At 44.1% G+C, this 20,859-nt stretch overlaps 1 protein-coding gene across 4 annotated transcripts in view; it reads left to right on the top strand.

The window, feature by feature from the left end:
* ST8SIA5 (ST8 alpha-N-acetyl-neuraminide alpha-2,8-sialyltransferase 5) overlaps nucleotides 1-20,859 on the top strand; it is a 106,266-nt gene that overhangs the window by 83,935 nt on the left and 1,472 nt on the right. For all 4 annotated transcript variants that reach the window (XM_033934986.1, XM_033934994.1, XM_033934978.1 and 1 more), the window contains 3 exons: nucleotides 3,650-3,794; nucleotides 10,320-10,432; nucleotides 15,336-15,428. In XM_033934986.1, the coding sequence (XP_033790877.1) occupies nucleotides 3,650-3,794; nucleotides 10,320-10,432; nucleotides 15,336-15,428 (351 nt within the window). The remainder of the gene's footprint in view (nucleotides 1-3,649; nucleotides 3,795-10,319; nucleotides 10,433-15,335; nucleotides 15,429-20,859) is intronic.

The raw sequence follows: 20,859 nt of genomic DNA on the forward strand, positions 1-20,859 counted from the left end.
AGAAAGGGCAGCAAACTTAGGAAGGCACAGAAAAATAAAGAACGATCAAAAATAAACCTTTCAGGTAATCATGCCGCTAGAAAGACAAGTCTTGTTATCAAGACTGTCATGCCTGTGTGACTCCGGCTAGTGGGAAAGCACTTGTGTATGGCATGCTGCGGGCCTGCTAAAGCAGTGGTTCTCAACCCTGTCCTAGGGGACCCCCCAGCCAGTCTGGTTTTCAAGATATCCCTAATGAATATGCATGAGAGAGATTTGTATATAATGGAAGTGACAGGTATGCAAATCTCTCTCATGCATATTCATTAGGAATATCTTGAAAACCCGACTGTCTGGGGGGGTCCCCTAGGACAGGGTTGAGAACCACTGTGCTAAAGGCTTCTTAAAGTAATAGGAATGCTGGGTAGCATCCATACCAGGGCTCCATTGGAGATGTACCCACAATGTGTGAAACTATGTCCTGCTTGTCCTCGGAGAAAAATATTTGCCAATAGTGCTGATAGGTAGGGTTACCCTATGGCTCCAGAAAAAGGAGGATGGATTGAGACATCCGGGTTTTACTTCCATTGAAAGCAAAACCCGGATGTCTCAATCCACCCTCCTTTTTCTGGAGCCATATAGTAATCCTACTGATAGGGATTGGATATTGCAACAGAACCAAAAGAAAAGGAAGGTCCAACCTTGTCTGCAGTAAAAAACCAACCAGGAACAAACAAACCAAAACTGCAGATGTGTACAACGATGTAGGCAAAATTTATTGTGACAACTAAAGTATATCTAAAAACCTTTTTACCAAACAGGGGACCCAACACGGTCCGTGTTTCGGACAACCTTCATCAGGGGTCCATGGTAGAAAAGGAAAGAAAAATATGTCACAAAAAATTGCAGTAGCAAAAAAACGGATTGTATGTTTCGCCAAGAGTCACCAAATATTTTAGAGATTTCACAATATTTGGTGACTCTTGGCGAAACATACAATCCGTTTTTTTGCTACTGCAATTTTTTGTGACATATTTTTCTTTCCTTTTCTACCATGAACCCTGATGAAGGGTGTCCGAAACACGGACCGTGTTGGGTCCCCTATTTGGTAAAAAGGTTTTTAGATATACTTTAGTTGTCACAATAAATTTTGCCTACATCGTTGTACATATCTGCAGTTTTGGTTTGTTTGTTCAGGGATTGGATATTGAAACTATACTTTTGTAATAGGAAGAAGCAGTCTATGTGGAGTAAGTTAATGGTCTTACCTGATGTTTCTAGGGAGACACAGAAAAGACAAATAGTTTTTACTGCTGCATCTTGGGGTTCTCCAATTGGGAGACTCTTTTCTATTTAAAATTCCCATATAACTGTATAATAATATTTCAATCTGTGAAATGGAGTGCTGAGGTGGCTTAGTGGTTTCTACCATGAACCCTGATGAAGGTTGTCCGAAACACGGACCGTGTTGGGTCCCCTGTTTGGTAAAATAATATTTCAATCTGTGAAATGGAGTGCTGAGGTGGCTTAGTGGTTAGGCTGCAGCCTCAGCACCCTGAGGTTTCAGGTAGAGAATGACACGGGAACAAATTTGTCCCCAACCACTCAGTAACTCAATTTCCCTGCCCCGACCCCAGGAGTTTTGTCGCTGTCCCTGTCCTTGCCCCATTCCTGTAAGCTCTGCCTTAACTGCACAAGCCTCAAACACATAGGATCTTAAAGTGTATGAGACTTGTGCAGGTGAGGACAGAGCTTGCAGGTATGGGGCAGGGACAGGAAAAGAGCTTACCGGGATGGGACGGGAAAATGAGTTCCAGCGGGGACGGGGAAAAATTTGTCCCTCGTGTCATTCTCTAGTTTCAGGTTCAAGCCCAGCACTGCTCCTTCTGACCCCGGCCAAGTCACTTAATACTCCGTTGCCCCAGGTACATTAGTCAGATTGCGAGCCGGCCGGGACAAATGGGGAGAATTACTTAAGCACCACTTAGGGCGTTTTTGGATCCTGGAATTCTGCAGAGCTTGCCTGTCCCTCACTATCAAAAGATTTTAGTCAAGCTATTCATCGTTTGCCTAAAATTATTAAGGGTTATGTCTGGAGGGAATGTACGTATAGAGTTTTGCATAGGGCTTATTTCTCACAGGTACAAGCATTTCATGCAGGATTAGTTAATTCTCCTATTTGCATCAAATGTGAGAAAGATAAGAATATTTTATCTCATGCATTATGGCAGTGTCCTCTTATTAAATCATTCTGGTCTGCCATTTTATTATTTTTAGGTTCATTATGGAATTGTCAATTGGTGGAATCTCCAAGTGGGTGATATTTGGTAAAGCTGCGGCTTGTGGGGTTTTTGATCAGGGAAGAAGTAGTCTATTTCAAAAGGCATGTATGATTGGTTATAAATGCATTTTGCAATATTGGTTACAGAAAGATCCTCCTAGTTATTGGCTTTGGAGGAACCAATTCCATCGTTTAATTTTATTTGAGGTTTGGGAGGTTCATAAATTTCCTAGACGAACTCGACTGAGAGAGGTTCATGGGATACTGAGAGAGGTTCTGGGATGTAACACAGGTATAGAAAGCTAACCAGGTAATAAGTATAGAAATCCAACCAGGTCGTGCATGTGCAAGACCGGAGGGTTAGGACTTCGATGGGAAGATAGGACTCAATGGGAAACCAAGGTGGCAAGGGGGCCCCTTCTGGTGACTCAGACAGGCCGTGACCTGTTCGGGCCGCCGCGGGAGCGGACTGCTGGGCGGGATGGACCTATGGTCTGACCCGGCGGAGGCACTGCTTATGTTCTTATGTTATGTTCTTATGATTCTTTTTGAAAATTTGGGACCCTTATATTCAAAATCTATCCTCTAGAGCAGTGGTTCCCAACCCTGTCCTGGAGGACCACCAAGCCAATCAGGTTTTCAGGCTAGCCCTAATGAATATGCACGAGAGAGATTTGCATATAATGGAAGTGACAGGCATGCAAATCTGCTTCATGCATATTCATTAGGGCTAGCCTGAAAACCCGATTGGCTTGGTGGTCCTCAAGGACAGGGTTGGGAACCACTGCTCTAGAGCACGAAGTATGATTCTTAATGTTTTATATTGACGCTTTGGAAACATTCATTGCTTTTCAACATCTGGTAATTTGTGGCACCTTCCATTCTGGGGGAGGGGAGGGATTAGGAGGGATGATTTGAATTGTATATTTGCTTAATTCATTCATTACAATGTTATTGAAAATAAAAACAATGGGGGGGAAAGGGAGGGGAAAAAAGGGGGAAGGGGAAGGGAGGAAGGGAACAGGGGGAGTGTATAGAGGTATGAAATAGGTAATATGGAAATATATTTTGGAGGAATGATAGAAATATGTATGAAAAATTAGTATTTTGAATATAATTGTAATGAATATCTTATTGTAGATTTATTTGATTCCTTCAATAAAATGTTATAAATTAAAAATGTGATAGTGAAACAGCACCCTCCCCATTTCAGTCCTCAAGAATTAAATTTGAGGACCACTGCTCTAAAGAGTGCTCAGAGTCTCCCTCCAACCTACAGCGGGAAATTAGATTTTAATATCATTGTTTCCGGAACTCTTTCTCCTTAACATTTTTTTCCCAAACTTGGGTTTTTAGGTCCCCTCTAACACTTATTTCTGTTTTTGGTAGGTCTTCTCTCTCCAGATGTTGCAATGCACCTTCTTTTATGTTCACCACCCAAAAAAACACTCCTCTGGGAACAAAGCTGAAGTATGAAGTGGACAGCAGTGGGATATTTCACATCAATTCTGAAGTCTTTCAGATCTTTCCAAAGGTGTTTTGAATGCCTCTTCATGATCCATTATATTATCACATACTGTTTTGTTTAGGGATTGTATACAATCCCCCTAATTGTATAAATTTGTGCGCACAAGAGGGGGTGTGGCTAGGGGAGGAGCATAGGCGGTTCCTAAACGTTAGATGCAGTGTTAAAGAATATGCATGATCCACGCACAACTTACCCCCTCTTTTACTAAGGTGCGTTATGTTTTTTTGCGTGCGATAAATATCGCACGCTAAACGCTAACATGTGCATGTTATCCTATGGACGCGTTAGCGGTTAGCACATGCATTGATTTAGCGTGCGCTAAACACGTGCTAAAACGCTTAGCACACCTTAGTAAAAGTAGGCCTTAGGTGCAGGTATTTAGGCCTGGTTTTCATTGGCCTAAATGGAATACTATGACTTATGCACCTGACAGCATCCATTGAGCTAGCAGAAGTGCTTGCCCGTAAATGAGTGTTATAACTGCCGATGTACCCTAGTATTATAGAATGACAATTATGTGTGTAATTGATGTTATGGAATTCACACTTGGCGTGCACCATCAGGCAACCTGTAGAAAATTACCCTCAAAGGGGACAATTCTGTAAGGGGACAATAGGAAGGAGCATCAGTGGGGCATAGTGTGCTGGTGGGCCTGTGCCCGGGCAGAGTTCGGGCAGAATAAGGGTGGAGTGCACAAGTTCATGCAAAATGCAACAGCTCGTATGCTGAATGGTCAGCAATAGCGGCTATAGGAAAGGATCAAGCCGAGAGCTTAACAAATTCCGCGCGTCCAGTATCCCCGACCCTGAAGAAGAATGAAACGCGGCGGGGGGAACTGGTGCAGCAACGCTAAGAGCTAAGTTTTCCATTTAACTCAGTCTAATGATAAGATTCATACTTTAGGATCAGTCATGAAGTTTTCAAAGAAAATCTAAAAATAAATTTTTTTTTTTAAAGTATATAATGAAAAATTTGTGATAGAGTTATTATAACTCACGCCGTAAAAAAAAAGGGAACCAGTGAGGAGTGCTGCCATGCCAGTCAAGCAGATTTTGGGTGGCGCTCTGAGGTCCCTCGGTGTGAATGAACGATTTATATGCCAGAAGTGCACAGCGCTAGTGATTGTTGTGGTCGCCAAAAGGGTCACATATTTCTCCTGTATCGAAAGAACTTCACTGGCTTCCAGCTGTGCGGTGTGTGAAATTTAATTCACAAGGGGCTGAACAATGAAGCACCTGGTGTTCCGCAGGGCTCGGTGCTCGGGCCGCTGTTATTTAATATATTCATAAATGATCTAGAAACAGGGACGAAGTGTGAGATAATAAAATTTGCAGATGACACCAAACTATTTAGGGGAGCTCGGACTAAAGAGGACTGTGAGGAATTGCAAAGGGACTTGAACAAACTAGGAGAATGGGCGACAAAATGGCAAATGAAGTTCAACGTTGAGAAATGTAAAGTATTGCATGTGGGAAGCAGAAACCTGAGGTACAACTATACGATGGGAGGGATGTTATTGAATGAGAGTACCCAAGAGAGGGACTTGGGGGTAATGGTGGACAGGTCAATGAAGCCGACGGCACAGTGCGCAGTGGCCGCTAAGAGAGTGAATAGAATGCTAGGTATAATCAAGAAGGGTATTACAGCCAGGACGAAAGAAGTTATCCTTCCGCTGTATCGGGCGATGGTGTGCCCACACCTGGAATACTGTGTCTAGTTTTGTTCGCCATACCTTAAGAAGGATATGGCGTTACTCGAGAGAGTTCAGAGAAGAGCAACACGTCTGATAAAAGGGATGGAAAACCTTTCATACGCTGAGAGATTGGAGAAACTGGGTCTCTTTTCCCTGGAGAAGAGGAGACTTAGAGGGGATATGATAGAGACTTATAAGATCATGAGGGGCATAGAGAGAGTAGAGAGGGACAGATTCTTCAAACTTTCAAAAAATAAAAGAACAAGAGGCCATTCGGAAAAGTTGAAAGGGGACAGATTCAATACAAATGCCAGGAAGTTCTTCTTTACCCAAAGTGTGGTGGACACTTGGAATGCGCTTCCAGAGGACGTTATAGGGCAGAATACAGTACTGGGATTTAAGAGAGGATTGGACATTTTCCTGCTGGAAAAGGGAATAGAAGGGTATAAATAGAGAATTACTGCTCAGGTCCTGGACCTGTTGGGCGGCCGCGTGAGCGGACTGCTGGGCAAGATGGACCTCAGGTCTGACCCAGCAGAGGCATTGCTTATGTTCTCATGTTCTGTCAGTTTGGCTCCTCTTTGAGGATATACAGTGGTACCTTGGTTTACGAGCATAATCCGTTCCAGGATCATGCTCGTAATCCAAAATGCTCGTTTTGCAAAGCAGAGTTCCCCATAGGCTTTAATGCAAACTCAGAAGATTCGTTCCACAACCGGTTTGCAATGGTGGCCCAGGGGCGAGTACCTGCCTGCGGGTGCTTCACAGCGATTCGAAAGTGGTGCCTTCCTTGCCTCGGGGTCCCCATGCGGCTGCCCTCCTGCTTCGGCGATGCCTCTGCCGTCCGTCAGCGCTCTCCCGGCTCCCATCTAAGCCGGCCGTCAACCTGAATGAGCATGCGCGACTTCACCTCTCTCCTCTCCTAAGTCAGACGCTGCCCCGACAACACGGCTCACCACGTACAAGCACGCATGACGTGAAGAGGAGAGAGGTGAAGTCGCGCATGCTCATTCAGGAAGGCGGCCGGTTTAGATGGGAGATCCACAGGCTAAAGCTTTTTTTTTTAAATAAATAAATTTGTGCTAACATCTAAAAACATAAGAATAGCCTTACTGGGTCAGACAAATGATCCATCTAGCCTAGACACCCGTCCTCACGGTGGCTAATCCAAGTCACTAGTACCTGGCCAAAACCCAAGGAGTAGCAACATTCCATACAATCTCAAAGAATAGCAAGTTTCCGGAATCCTAGAGAGTAACAAGATTCTAGAATCCCAAAGAGTAGTAACATTCCTTGCTACCAATCCAAGTCAAACAGAGGTTCCCCCCATGTCTGTCTCAATAACCAACTATGTACTTTTCCTCCAGGAAAACCTGTCCAAACCTTTCTTAACACCAGCTACGCTATCTGCTCTTACCATAACCTCTGGCAATGCGTTCCAGAGCTTAACTATTCTCTGAGTGAAAAAATATTTCCTCCTATTGGTTTTAAAAGTATTTCATTGAGTGTCCCCTAGACTTTGTGATTTTTGACGGAGTGAAAAATTGATCCGCTTGTACCCATTCTACTCTCCTCAGGCATTCACATCAGCTAAGGAATTGTGTAAATGATTGTGCCATAATGTATGTGTTTTTCTCCATTTGCCTAGTATTCCATAAAGAAAATTTGGCACCTACTTCTCTGCACGAATAAGCTTTAAATAGGCACCACAACCAGTATCTGTAGTAGGAGCCCTGCTACAGAATTTACCCTCAGTGTGAGCTCTCCTTGTGAATGCTGGACATAAGCGCTTCAAATGGGCACCTACGAGCTCTCCTTGTGAATGTGGGACGTAAGCTCTTCAAAGGCACCATTCCTGAAATGTGGCCTCTGCCTTGTTTTAAAAATAGAACCCCTTGCAGAATTTCAAAGTGGCAGAAGTAGCCTAGCAAGTGGATTTCTCCATGCAGCAGGAAGTTAAATAATAAATAATAATAATAATAATTTTATTCTTATATACCGTCATACTGAAAAAGTTCTAGGCGGTTCACAACAAGGTGAGCTAATACATGGGATACAGATAAAATACAAATTAGAATAATGGACTTAAAAACAGATAAAGACAGAAAGCATTTACAGTATAATGCAGAAAAGAAAACAACAGTTTAAAATTGGGGAAGCATTGTTGACAGTTTAAAAAGAACTGTTAAATGCCAGCCAGAGAGGCAATAAAATACTTGCATGGCAGGGAAAGAAGTAATACATAGAACAGATAAAATACATCAAGTTGAATATAAGGAACTTGAATGAAAAAATGAAGCAGAATGCATTAAGATACCAGCCTATCAAAGAGTTGAGCCTTTAACAATTTTCTAAAATGAAGATAGGAAGAGACATCTAACTTAATTTTTCCAAGCCGTACATTCAATTTAGCGGCTTGAAATGAGAGGGTTCTCTCAAGGAACTTCTTATAACGACAGGATTTTATGGAGGGATATGAAAACAAGTTCATTCTACGTGTGGTCTTTTTGGCGTGACTCAAACAAAAATGAGACACAAGATAACCTGGTAACAAACCCGAAACTGATTTATAACAAATACAAGGAAATCTGAACAGAATTCTTGACTATCGGCAACCAATGGAGTTTCAAATAAAAAGGAGTGATATGCTCCCATTTTTTTAAACCAAAAATGAGGCGAACGGCAGTATTCTGAATCACTCTCAATTTTTTGAAAATTTTCTTGTAAGCACCTAGGTATATAATGTTACAGGAATCAAGAAACCCTGCAGCAGTGCAGACTCTGACCTGCTGAGTATGCGGAAGGAGCGAGATCATTTATTTATCACGTAGATTTGCTGTACAATGCTCGGTCTCAAGGGCACATAGGACGCTGGAGCCTTAAGTGTCAGATGTGCTGTAGTGTGGTAATTGAGCCCTGTGCTGGATGCATCCTAGGGTAAATCTGCAGGGCAGGACGGGATTTTCCTCTGCCATCTCCAGTTACCGTTTGAAGATGGTAATAATATCCATGATTGAATGAGCTCTCGTTTGTAGTAAGCCTCCTGGGAGCTTTCCGAGCTGGGCTGGAGATTTTTTCACTTACTTTATGCTAGATGCTTGAAGAATATTGCATTAACTAATAACAAAGTGGGTCAATATTCAAAGTGATTTAATCAGGCAGGAGAGGCTCTTGCCTGGCTAAATCGCCTGTGCGGAGCGATCCATCGATATTCATCAGCACGGATAGTGTGGATGAATGTTGGCACTAACCATCAAATTCTATAGAGTCCACGTAAAGTAAGGTGCCTAGCCAATGTAGGTGCCCGATAGGCCAAATCTGTGCAGAATAATCGGCACGTAACACCTCATAATTAATGTTAATTGGAATTAATTGACAGGCATCTAGCTTGGTAGGCATGATTCTCTAAAAGATAGACGCCTTGTCTAAAGCCCCTACCCAAAAGTGGATACGGTTAGGATCAGATTGTGGGTGTGTTTCAGACTTGGGTGCACACGCATTTAGGTCAAGAAAACCCTGGCATCAATATGATGCGGCTAAAAGTTAGGATGCCTAGCGATGCCTAACACAGCTTAGGTGGCACTGAGCCTGATTCTGCATAGTATGCAAAACGTTTATGAACGTGCCAATTCTTTAGATGAGTTCCAGTGGCGCAGTGAGGGTAGGAGGTGACCCCTGTGCCATCCTCTCCGCCCTCCATGCCACACTCGCACCCTCCCTTCCCCCGTTCCTCTTTAAATCTTCACCAGTGCGAGCAGCTTCTCCATCCTGCCCTGTGACCAGGAAGTGATTTTAGAGGGGAACCAGGCTGTCCAGAGAAGCTGCTCGCACTGGTGAAGATTTAAAGAGGTGTGGGGGGGAGGGGCAAGTGTGGCATGGAGGGGCGGAAGGGTGCCGGCACCCCAACAAGATGGTGCCCAGGGCAGTCTTCCCCCCCCCCTCTTTACTATGCCACTGATGAGCTAAATAGAATCGGGCTCTAAGCATCTAAGCCAGAACCAGTCTGAGAATGGAGTTAGTACTTAACCAGTTAAGTGCCAAAAATCAGCCCTTAACCTGTTCAGTTAGCTGGCCAAATAGGACAGCCTAAAAAGCTGATTTATGTAACTTAGGGCTAGATACACAAAGCAAACCGATCATGTACCGATCGGTTTGCGACCCCTTTGAGACCAGATTTCCCTCGGGCCCCATTCACTAACCTCTCCAGTGATCCGCTTCGAATCCATGCATGCAAATGAGGAGAAACGCATACAAAGTAGGCAGGGACGCGAGCCACAACACAAATTTGGGACACCGATTGGGCTGGCCGATCAAGAATAGAAGCAACTGTTTGGGACCAGTCGCACAGGTATCTGCCGACTCTCCTGCTCCATTGCCCTGCTCTCTGCCCCGATCTTGCTGTGTAGGAAGAGGTTTCAGGCACCGGGGTAATCGTGCAGCTCCTGTCCATGCTCTGCTCTCTGCCCTGAGCTCTGCTTTGGAGCTGATTTTTAACCAATAGGGAAAGAAAGAAAAGGCAGGAAGTGTGACTCTCTCTGCCGCCTTCCCTGCATTGGGAGCCCGCAGGTTTAAAGCGGGGCTGCCTGTTCTCCGCCCCAACCATGCCTACTTTTCGAGTAGGCTTCGTTAGGTGTCAGAGGGTGCGTTCACTAAGGCATCAGTAGGTGTCCTAAGAGTCCGGCCCCGAACTCTTAATTGCGCATTTTTTTTAAACAAAATTTTTTTTGATTGGCTGAAAACTAGTGTGGTCAATTACCACGCCAATTTAAAAAAAAAAAAAAGAAGTTGAGTGTGGATGTTTAAATTTCTATATTTTACCCTTTTATTTTTAACTACAGGAAATGCCATACTACCGCTCCCAGTTTAAGAAGTGCGCTGTTGTTGGCAACGGAGGAATACTAAAGAACAGTCGATGTGGAAGGGAGATTGACAATGCTGATTTTGTCTTTCGGTAACTCAGCTTGTGCAGTGCTTCTTTTAACATTGGGAATCCTACTAAGATGGTTATTTCTTCAATAGTACTGTAACTTGGAATCGCATATAGCTCATAAATACCTCTTATTCCAAATGATAAATATCCGTTGTGATATATGATTCAACCACTCTTAATAGCTATAAATTTCATAACTTTACTGAAGCTTCGGATTCAGCTAAGTCATAAACCATTCATATGTAAAAGCATTTGACTAGCACTTTAAGGCACTTTTTAAGCACTTTGAAACTGTTGCACTTTAAAAACTGCACTTTAAATATTGAAATCCATTTAGGATAAAAAAAAAGTGGGCCAGTGAGGAGACAACACGTCAAGCTTATCGCTGTGATAAACATTTGAGTGATGAGTGGTGTTTCTGAGGTCTGAAGCTTCAGTAAAGTTATGAAATTTATAGCTATTAAGAGTGGTTGAGTCATATATCACAACGGATATTTATCACGTGAAATAAGAGGTCTTTTAATGTTGGGTCACATCTCTCTACTCTGCTATATGTTCGCAGAGAGAGCGAGGGAGTGTGTGTGTGTGTTTTGAAGTTCCAAGCGACGCAATGCCAGGGATGAACAGTTCTTTTTCCAGTAATTTTTTGCTCAACTGTCATCTTGCTATTATGGTACTATGAATTGTTTTATTGTTTCGTGAGACAGTAATTGGTCTTTGGTTTAGAAGAACAAGCGTGTGATTGTGTGGATGTGAGGAAACACGCAATGTTCCATTCTGCTCGGGTTCACAGAAGCATCGTAGAATGCATCTTGTGTGAGTTGATGTTAGGTCTTCAGCCCCATCTAGTGACTGAAGAGCCATTGTGCATTATATAAATGTTTTCTCATAGGAACCCTTTAATTAATTAATTAATTAACTGCAGCATATAAATTGTTAATTTAAAGTGATCATGGAAACACATATTAAAGCTGAATATTTTTTGATTTTACAAATCGAAGAAGTCGCCCTCTCGGTGGATTGGAAAAACCAACCAACCAAACAAACAAAAAAAAAAACCCAAAACAAAAATGCTGCCAGATAAATATATTTAGGGCTCTTTTTACAAAGGTGCGTTAGGTCCTTAATGCGCAGAATAGCCCGCGCTAGACCTTAATGCCAGCTTTGAGCTGGCATTAGTTCTAGAAGTGTAGCGCGGGTTTAGCGCACGCTAAAATCCTGCGTGCGCTAAAAACGCTAGCGCACCTTAGTAAAAGGAGCCCTTAGTGTTTCCCAAGTCGGTCCTGTAGTCAGGTTTTCATAGAAACATGACGGCAGATAAAAGCCAAATGGCCCATCTAGTCTGCCCATCCGCAGTAACCATTATCTCTTTCTCTCCCCAAGAGATCCCACGTGCCTATCCCAGGCCCTCTTGAATTCAGACACAGTGAATATGCATGAAATCGATATGCATACACTACCTCCATTATATGCAAATCTCTTTCATGCATATTCATTGTGGATATCCTGAAGACCAGACTGGCAATGGGGTATTCCAGGATCAACTTGGGAAAGACTGATATAGATAATTGTCAATGAACACACGATGGGCAGGATTATAAACAGAATCAGTGCAAACGCGAAAGCACTTCTGATTGCTTCTTCCTTTATCTTGTGATTACATTGACTTATAATGATATTTATATCTGAGACTTCAGTACATTTACAAGAGGAAGTTTTTAGCTTACTGTATATACTCAAATATAAACCTAGATTTTTGGGTGAAAAAAATGGCTCCAAAATGGGGGGGTCTCGGTTTATATTCAAGTCTTCACCATCTCAGATCCATTACAGGCCTTTCCTACCGGAAGCCCTGCTTATCCAGTGGTGAGCCAGGGCAAGAGTGGTCCACCATGCCTCTGGCATGACTCAGCAGAATGGGGAGGAGGGACAATAGGCACACTGCCTAGCCCTCCCTCTGACATGACTCAGCAGAATGTGGAAGAGGGACAGTAGGGGCAATGCCTAGCCCTCCCTTTGTCATGACTCAGCAGAATGGGGAGGAGAGACAGTCGGGGCACTGCCTAGCCCTCCCTCTGTCATGACTCAGCAGAATGGGGAAGAGGGACAGTGGGGGCACTGCCTAACCCTCCCTCTGACATGACTCAGCAGAATGGGGAGGAGGGACAATAGGGGCACTGCCTAGCCCTCCTATGCTCCTGCCCCATGCAGTCTCACTACTCAAAATGGCTAATGTGAGTTCCCACAGTGGTTGCTGTGTTTTATTTACCACCTTTTCATGTAGAGATTCAACCAAAGTGGTTACAATACATTAAATAGTAATCAGGTACTCTTAGGTATATTCACCATCTGTCCCTGCAGGGTCACAATCTAACTGTGGTCCCTGGAATAATGAAAGGACTAAGGCCCAAATTCTGTAACCAGCGCCTAAAGTTAGGCACCTATTTCGGAGGCGGCCAACTAGATAGGCGCCTGTCTAAATCGAATAACAAGCTCAATTAAGCTTTTTAATCAGCACTGATTGAAACATAGGCGCCTATCAAGAAAGCGCGATTCTGTAACACGGCGCCTCTAAAAATTTAGGCGGCCTTCAAAAAAATAGGCGCTATGCATGTTAGGCGTGGGCGTGGCTACATGTTGGGCGCCTTGTTACAGAATCACTGCTCTTAAGCGTTACTATGCGCTCAGCTAGGCGCCTAACTTTTAGTTGTGCCTAGAGCTGGCCTATTTCTTGGGCGCCTCCAAAATAGGTTCCGTTAGCGTGATTCATGAAACAGCACCCAATTTTACTTGAATCGCGCTGAACAGTGCCTAACTTTTGGGCGCTTCTTATAGAATTTGCCCTTAAGTGACTTGCCCAGAGTCACAAGGAGTAAGCTAGGCCAAGCTCATCTTCGCTAAAAGTAAATTTGACCATGTCTCCCCGCTCCTGGCCAAGCTCCACTGGCTTCCGATATTCGCCAGGGTCCACTATAAATGCGCCTGTTTAACTTTCAAAATCCTATATGGTATCCTCCCTCCCTTTATCCCTCTTTCTTGGAATTCCTCAAACCCTAATACCACCAGATCCTCCCACAAATTAAAACTATCCTTCCCCTCGCTAAAAGGCATTTCCCACACAGGAAAGCTAGGGACCTCCCTCCACTTCAAAATCACTGAGCTCTGGAACAACCTTACCTCCCCTCTTCGGAACTTGAGCTCTCTCCAAGTTTTCCGCAAACATCTGAAAACCTGGGTTTTCTCAAAAAATGTAAGTCTCCCTCCAACTTAGGAATCAAGGAAACTCTTATATCTTGGCATCCCAAGTCCTCTAAATTTTCTTCACACTTCTACCTCTAACCCTCTGTTGTAGTTCCTTCCTATTTCTCCTACTGTAAACCGCGTTGAGCTCTACGAACGTGGAGATGATGCGGTATACAACCTAAGGATTAGATTAGATTAGGATTGAATTCACAACCACAGGACTCACAGAAGCATTGGGAAGTAAAAAAAAAGTAGTGCTGTATCCCAGAATGCAATAGTCAAAGGCTGCCATTGCTCTTATGCCATTTGGATTTTGTAAATGGTTCGCCAGTAAAGGACTGCTATAGGGTGAACTTCCATGAATACTGAATGTGAGCAGGATTGTGACTTTTCTATTTTTGTGTTTTTTCTATTGTTGATTGAGGCACTTAAAAAATTTTGTTGCGCTGAAGTGGAGGTTTTTTTTCTAACTCATGATGATAAGTGAACTTACTTGCTTTCAGCAGTAGCTGTTATGTTAAGTTCCATGTTATTATGTGAGGTCTTTTTTCTCCACTTAGGTGCTTTGTGTCAATTGCCTCATTCTCAATAGAAGAAGACAGTTATTGTGTATTTTATGACCGTATATCTTCCTAATTTGACTAATATCCAGCTCCACCCTTAGTCTGCCCCAGCATTAGCTGGATTGTGCCATTAAAGATTAAAGGAAAGGGCCCAGTCAGCGTCAATTATCCAGTTTGCTGGTGGTGCTTTATTAAGGTTACCATATTTTGAGCGGTAAAATCCCAGACATATGGGCCCGGCCTGTTGTGCCCTAGCCACGCCCAGTTCCGCCTCCAGCCCCGTCCTGTTCTGCGCTCAGTCCTGCCCCCACAAAGCCTCCTCTCATCATCCTCGACGAGCTCCGACCGCATCCGGAGGGCCTGGAGCAGGGGTGTCAAAGTCCCTTCTCGAGGGCCGCAATCCAGTCGTGTTTTCAGGATTTCCGCAATGAATATGCATGAGATCTATTTGCATGCACTGCTTTCATTGTATGCTAATAGATCTCATGCATATTCTAAACTAAACTAAACTAAACCATTAGGTTTGTATACCGCACCATCTCCGCATGCGCAGAGCTCGGTACGGTTTACAGAGGTTAAGAGGAAAGGAATTACAAAGAAGGGGTATAGGAGAGGGACTGAGAGGATAGAGAGGGGCAGGGTACTAGAGAACGGGAGGAGATTAGATTTTTGAGAAGAGCCAAGTTTTCAAGCGTTTACGGAAGGATTGGAAGGAGCTAGAATTTCTGAGCGGGGATGAGAGGTTGTTCCAGAGTTCATTGGGGAAATCCTGAAAACCCGGCTGGATTGCGGCCCTCAAGGAAGGACTTTGACACCCCTAGCCTGGAGCATGCGCGGATGTGTTTGATGTCATCCGCACATGCTCAGAGGCCCTCTAGATGTGGCCAGAGCTCGTCGGGGCTTTCTAAAACTCGGACAAACTGCCAGGTTTTGGAAAGTCCATCTGGGAACCGGGACAGTCCTCTAAAAAGAAGACATGTCTGGGTTTTCCCGGATGTCTAGTAACCCTATTCTTTTTTGGATAGGTGCATTTGAACATTGGGCCCCTTGTTGACAGGAATCGTTTCCACTCCTTGAGCTGAGATGCTGCAATAGTGAAAGCCCTTTTGTTCTTTTAGGTGCAACTTGCCTCCCATATCTGACAAGTATGTGCTGGATGTTGGCTTAAAGACGGACGTGGTGACAGTCAATCCCAGTATAATCACTGAAAGGTCAGTATTGCTTCTGTTGGGCTTCTGAACTTTGTGGTTAAGATCTGTATGCAGAGTCTCGGCTATTAGCTGAGGATGGCCCCTTCTTGATCTTTTTTTGCTAAAACTGAGAATATGTAAAATGTAGGGAAGGGGTTTGGGGGGGTTAGTACCCTGCTAACAGATTCTCACCGGCGATACATTGTTGTTCTTTTTAAAATAAATTGTTTCTGGGTGGAGTCCTGATTTATTGCAGCTTTTAATCAATTAGATTGAAGATCCCTGACCTCAAGTAAAGTCCACCTAACCACGAAAACAAAGAAAATATAGGTAGATAAAGACAATATGGCCTATCTAGTCTTCAGATCCATACCATCTGTTGGGTGTCAGGTCAAAAGCACGCCGGGACAAAGGCACGCCCAGACAATTGAGCGCAGCGCGGAGGTGCGCGCCATTCTAAATTACTGTTTTTAGGGCTCCGACGGGGGGGCATGGGGGAAACCCCCCCACTTTACTTAATAGACATTGTGCCGCGTTGTGGGGGGTGTGGGGGATTGTAACTCCCACATTTTACTGAAAACTTCACTTTTTCCCTGTTTTTAGGGAAAAAGTTAAGTTCACAGTAAAATGTGGAGGGTTACAACCCCCCAAACCCCCCACAACGTGGCGCAATGTCTATTAAGTAAAGTGGGGGGGTTTCCCCCATGCCCCCCCGTCGGAGCCCTAAAAACAGTAATTTAGAGCGGCGCGCGCCTCCGCGCTGCGCTCAATTGTCCGGGCGCGCCTTTGTCTTTCGCGCCGTTGTCTATGAACCCATCTGTTGTTCCTTCCTCTTTCTTGGAGTGCTGATTTATTTATTTATCGGAATTTATTAATCACCTGTTTAAAGAGATTCAGCTATAGTCTTTTTTTCCACCACCTCTATCGGGAAGCCATTCCGTGTATTCTTCACCCTTTCCATGAGAAGTACGTATTTCCTCGAGTTATTCCTGAGTCTGTTCCCTTTCACTTTCATCCTATGCCCCCTCATTCCAGAGCTTCCTTTCAATCGAAAGAGACTTGCCACGGAGGTATTTAAGCATCTCTATCAAATCTCTCTCCTCCTCCTCTTTCTTCCAAAGTACGTTAAAAATATACAAAAACTCTCCACTTCAAAAAGCCAAATAGCTTCTACACCATTCACACCAATAGCAAAGGAAAAAGCCTCAGATCTTAGGTGAGCCTTCTAAATAGTGCTGTACCTAAAAAAAATGGGTGATGCTGCCACTGAACTTTCCCCTTAGCCCTGATGAAGTGGTGTTGACCACAAAATGCTTGCCAAGGTTCATAGACCACAACGCGGAAGACAAAGATGCGCGCCGAAGATGGAGGTGCGCGCCGAAGAAAATTACTGTTTTTAGGGGCTCCGACGGGGGGTTTTGTTGGGGAGCACCCCCAGTTTACTTAATACAAATCGCGCTGGCGTTGTGGGGGGTTTGGGGGGTTGTAACCCCCCACATTTTACTGTAAACTTAACTTTTTCCCTAAAAACATGGAAAAAGTGAAGTTTTCAGTAAAATTTGGGGGGTTACAGCCCCCCAAACCCCCCACAACGCCCCCACAACGCGGCACGATCTGTATTAAGTAAAGTGGGGGGGTTCCCCCCCCACACCCCCCATCGGATCCCTAAAAACAGTAATTTTCTTCGGCGTGCGCCTCCACACTGCGCTCAATTGTCTGCTCGCGCCTTTGTCCCGGCGCACTTTTGACCTGACACCGCTTGCCAATGTCGGGAGGACTATCTTATGTTTCAGCACACTAAGGGGCACATTCTATAAATGGCATCCTGATTGTAGGTGGCGGTAGGTGTCATACCGCTGTCTAACCAGCCAATTGGGACGCACGTTTTCTAAAAAAAAACCAAAAAAACCTGAGGCAGGTGCCTACACTGTAGGTGTTGATTGCAGTTAAGGGAGATGTATCGGGACACTTAAGCTTGCCCAAGGCAGCCTCAGGGCAATGGGTCCTAGGGCACCAGTAACAAAAGAAAGCTCTTGTGAGCCGCTACAGGCTGCACAAGGAAAGAAAAAAGGCCCTCATAAGAGAACACCACAACACCAGGCAAGTGTATTGCATCAAGCAAGGTCTGGATTTATCCACAAAACAAAATAAAACCATTAAGACCAGCCTGCTTGCCTAGAGTTCAACAGTTCCACATTGGAAGTGAGAAAATCAATCTTGTCAGGATGTTCAGAAATATAAAGTATAGTTCAAAGCAAACAAACTGTAATTCCAAACAGTCCCTGGATTAGTGCCAGCCCATAAAGTTCTTGGAAACCCTTTTCCTTGGATCCCTCGGTATTAGGAACATAATCAAATTCAAAAACTCATAATTCAGGCTTTTCAAAGCTGCCGCTGGTTCTCCAGCAGATTAATGGTTCACAACTTTCAGTCTTTTGGGCTGATATCACTACCTCAGCCTGTGCTAGTAGTACGGCACTAGGCCCCAGCATCTGACTTGCTGGCCAGGAAGTGTGCTCTGTGTGTTCTCAATAATAAATTGTGGTATTGATATATTTCAGATGGATTTTTTTTTTAATGTATACATCTTTATTGATATACAAGTTCTATTCTTTCCCCCAAGTGTTAGAGTAGATTTTCTCTCTTCATTCACTCTTAATTAATAGCTCGTAACATACTGTGGGCTAGATTCACAAAGCAAACCGATCGTGTACCGATCGGTTTGCGACCAGATTTCCCTCCGGCCCGATTCACTAACCTGTCTTGTGATCCGCTTCCAATCCGTGCATGCAAATGAGGGGAAACGCATGCAACGTAGACAGGGACGTGATCGCCAACGAAATTTTTTAAAACCGACTGGGCTGTCCGATCAACCCAAGAAGCAACTGCTGGGGACCAGTCGCAAACGTCTTTCTGACTCTCCAGCTCCATTGAAGCCCTGCTCTCTGCACACCCCGCTCTCTGCTGCCCTGAATCTCTCCTGCCTGCCTCCCTGATGCGCTTCCCCGATCTCCCCTGCCTGCTCTGCCCCAAATCGCCGCCCTGCTCGTCCCCGGATCTCTCCTGCCTGCCATCCCAAATCTCTCGTGCCCTTCCCCACAGTGCGAGCCCATGGTTTTATCCCACGGGTTTAAAGCGGGTTAAAACCACAGTTTCACTGGGCTAAAAAGTTAACCCCCTCCCCCCTCCCGAAAAAAAAGTCTCGGCTCAGACGGGCATGTGCAAACTATCTACAGATGGTCTGCGCATGCGTCGGGATCGCACACCAGCGATCCGTGCCGGCAGATGGTGGCGTTCCTCCGATCGCCCCCCATCTGCATATTGGAGCTTGAAGAATCTATCGGACCTGCCCAGATCGGTCCCGATTGGGCAGGTTTGTGAATCTAGCCCTATATTTTTTCAGATCGCACTTTAATCACGACCTCGGAAACACAACTCGCTGCTCACAGTGTGATCATAGCAGTTAGCTTAACATGTTGCTTCCTCACGGGTCTGTTGTTCCTTATTTTCTATAACTTTGTTTATGAAGCACTTTAACGAAACTATCTTTCCCCTCGTTAAAAGGCGTCATGTATGCAGGTAAATTAGGGAAATCCCTTTTCTTCAAATTCACTGAGCTTTGGAATAATCTCCCTGCCCCGCAGCGGAACCTAGGCTCATTCCAATTATTCCGAAAACATGGATTTTCTCCAAAACGTAAAGCTATCTATTTAAAATGTAAAGCTAGCTATCCTCTTCATAACCTCTAATTTCTTATTATGTCCTTCCCTCATTTATTGAATTACCTGTAAACCGTGTCAAGCTCTATCTTTATGGAGATGATGCGCTATACAAACTTAAGGTTTCGTTTAGTTTAGTTTCTCTTTCTCTCTTATTTTCTCTCTCTTCCTCTCTCTTTTTTTCTCTCTCTTCTCTCTCTCTTCTTTTTTCTCTCTCTTTTCTCCCTCTCTCTCTTTTTTCTCTCTCTTTGTGTCTCTCTTTTTTCTCTCTCTCTTCCTCTCTCTCTTTTTTTTTCTCTCTCTCTCTCTTCCTCTCTTTTTTTTCTCTCTTCCTCTCTCTTTTTCTCTCTCCTTTTCTCTCTCTCTCTCTTCCTCTCTCTTTTTTTTTCTCTCTCTCTTCTTTTTTTCTCTCTTTCTTATTCTCATTAAAAGGCATCATGTATGCAGGTAAATTAGGGAAATCCTTTTTCTTCAAATTCACTAAGCTTTGGAATAACCTCCCTGCCCCGCTGCGGAACCTAGGCTCATTCCAATTATTCCGAAAGCATTTGAAAACCTGGCTTTTCTCCAAAACGTAAAGCTATTTATTTAAAATGTAAAGCTAGCTATCCTCTTCATAACCTCTAATTTCTAATTATTTCCTTCCCTCATTTATTGAATTACCTGTAAACCGTGTCAAGCTCTATCTTTATGGAGATGATGCGCTATACAAACTTAAGGTTTAGTTTAGTTTAGTGAGAAAAGTGTTATCTGAAAAAAATATAGGGCTAGATTCACTAAGCAAATCGATCGTGTACCGATCAGTTTTGCGAGCCCTTTGCGACCCGATTTCCCTCTGACTCGATTCACTAACTTCTCCTCTGATCCGATGCCGATCCGTGCATGCAAATGAGGGAAAACGGCATGCAAAGTAGGCAGGGACGCGATTCACTAAACTTTTCAAGGAGCACCGACTGGGCTGGCCGATCCAAAAAGAAGCGACCGGTGGGGACCAGTCGCTCCCGACCTTTCCTGCTCTCTGCCGACTTCTCCTGCCCTTTTCAGCCCCGACTCTCCTCTTGCCGCACTGCGAGCCCATAGTTTTAACCTGTGGGTTTAAAGCGGGTTAAAACCACGGGCTCGCGGAAAAAAACCCCAAAACAGATTAAAAAAAGCAGCTTGCAGCTCCGTAAGCATACGCAGACCATCTATAGTTGTTCTGCGCATGCTTCTGGATCACTCACTAGCAATCCATGTGGTCAGTAGGGGGCATTCCTCCGATTGCCCCCCTTTGCATGCTGAGCTTTGGCGAATTGATCGGCCTGCTGCAGATCGGACACGAATCAGGCACAGAGAGGCAGGTAAGTGAATCTAGCCCATAGTATGTTACAAGCTATTAATTAAAAATAAAGTTATTATTATTATTAAGAGTGAATGTAGAGAGAAAATCTACTCTAACACTTGGGACTAGTGGAAATGTTATAACAAGTTTATGTGGACCCAAGTTTGAATATCTGATTGGGATTCTTTTCCTTCTTTGTGCATGTTTTCGACTCCTGATGCAGGCCTTGCGAGACAAAACACAGCCTGCGTTGAGTCAACAAGAATCAATAAAGCTGTTTTTCACGCATCTCCACTGGTTTTCTTTTTATGAAATTTACCGCCATAGTGGGCTGTGATGACTGCTATATTCAGTGCCATGCTGATAGTAGTGCAGAATAGAAGTAGTTTGTTTAAATACCACAGCCGACATT

This window comes from Geotrypetes seraphini, chromosome 1 (genome assembly GCF_902459505.1).
Source record: "Geotrypetes seraphini chromosome 1, aGeoSer1.1, whole genome shotgun sequence".
Lineage (NCBI taxonomy): Eukaryota > Metazoa > Chordata > Amphibia > Gymnophiona > Dermophiidae > Geotrypetes > Geotrypetes seraphini.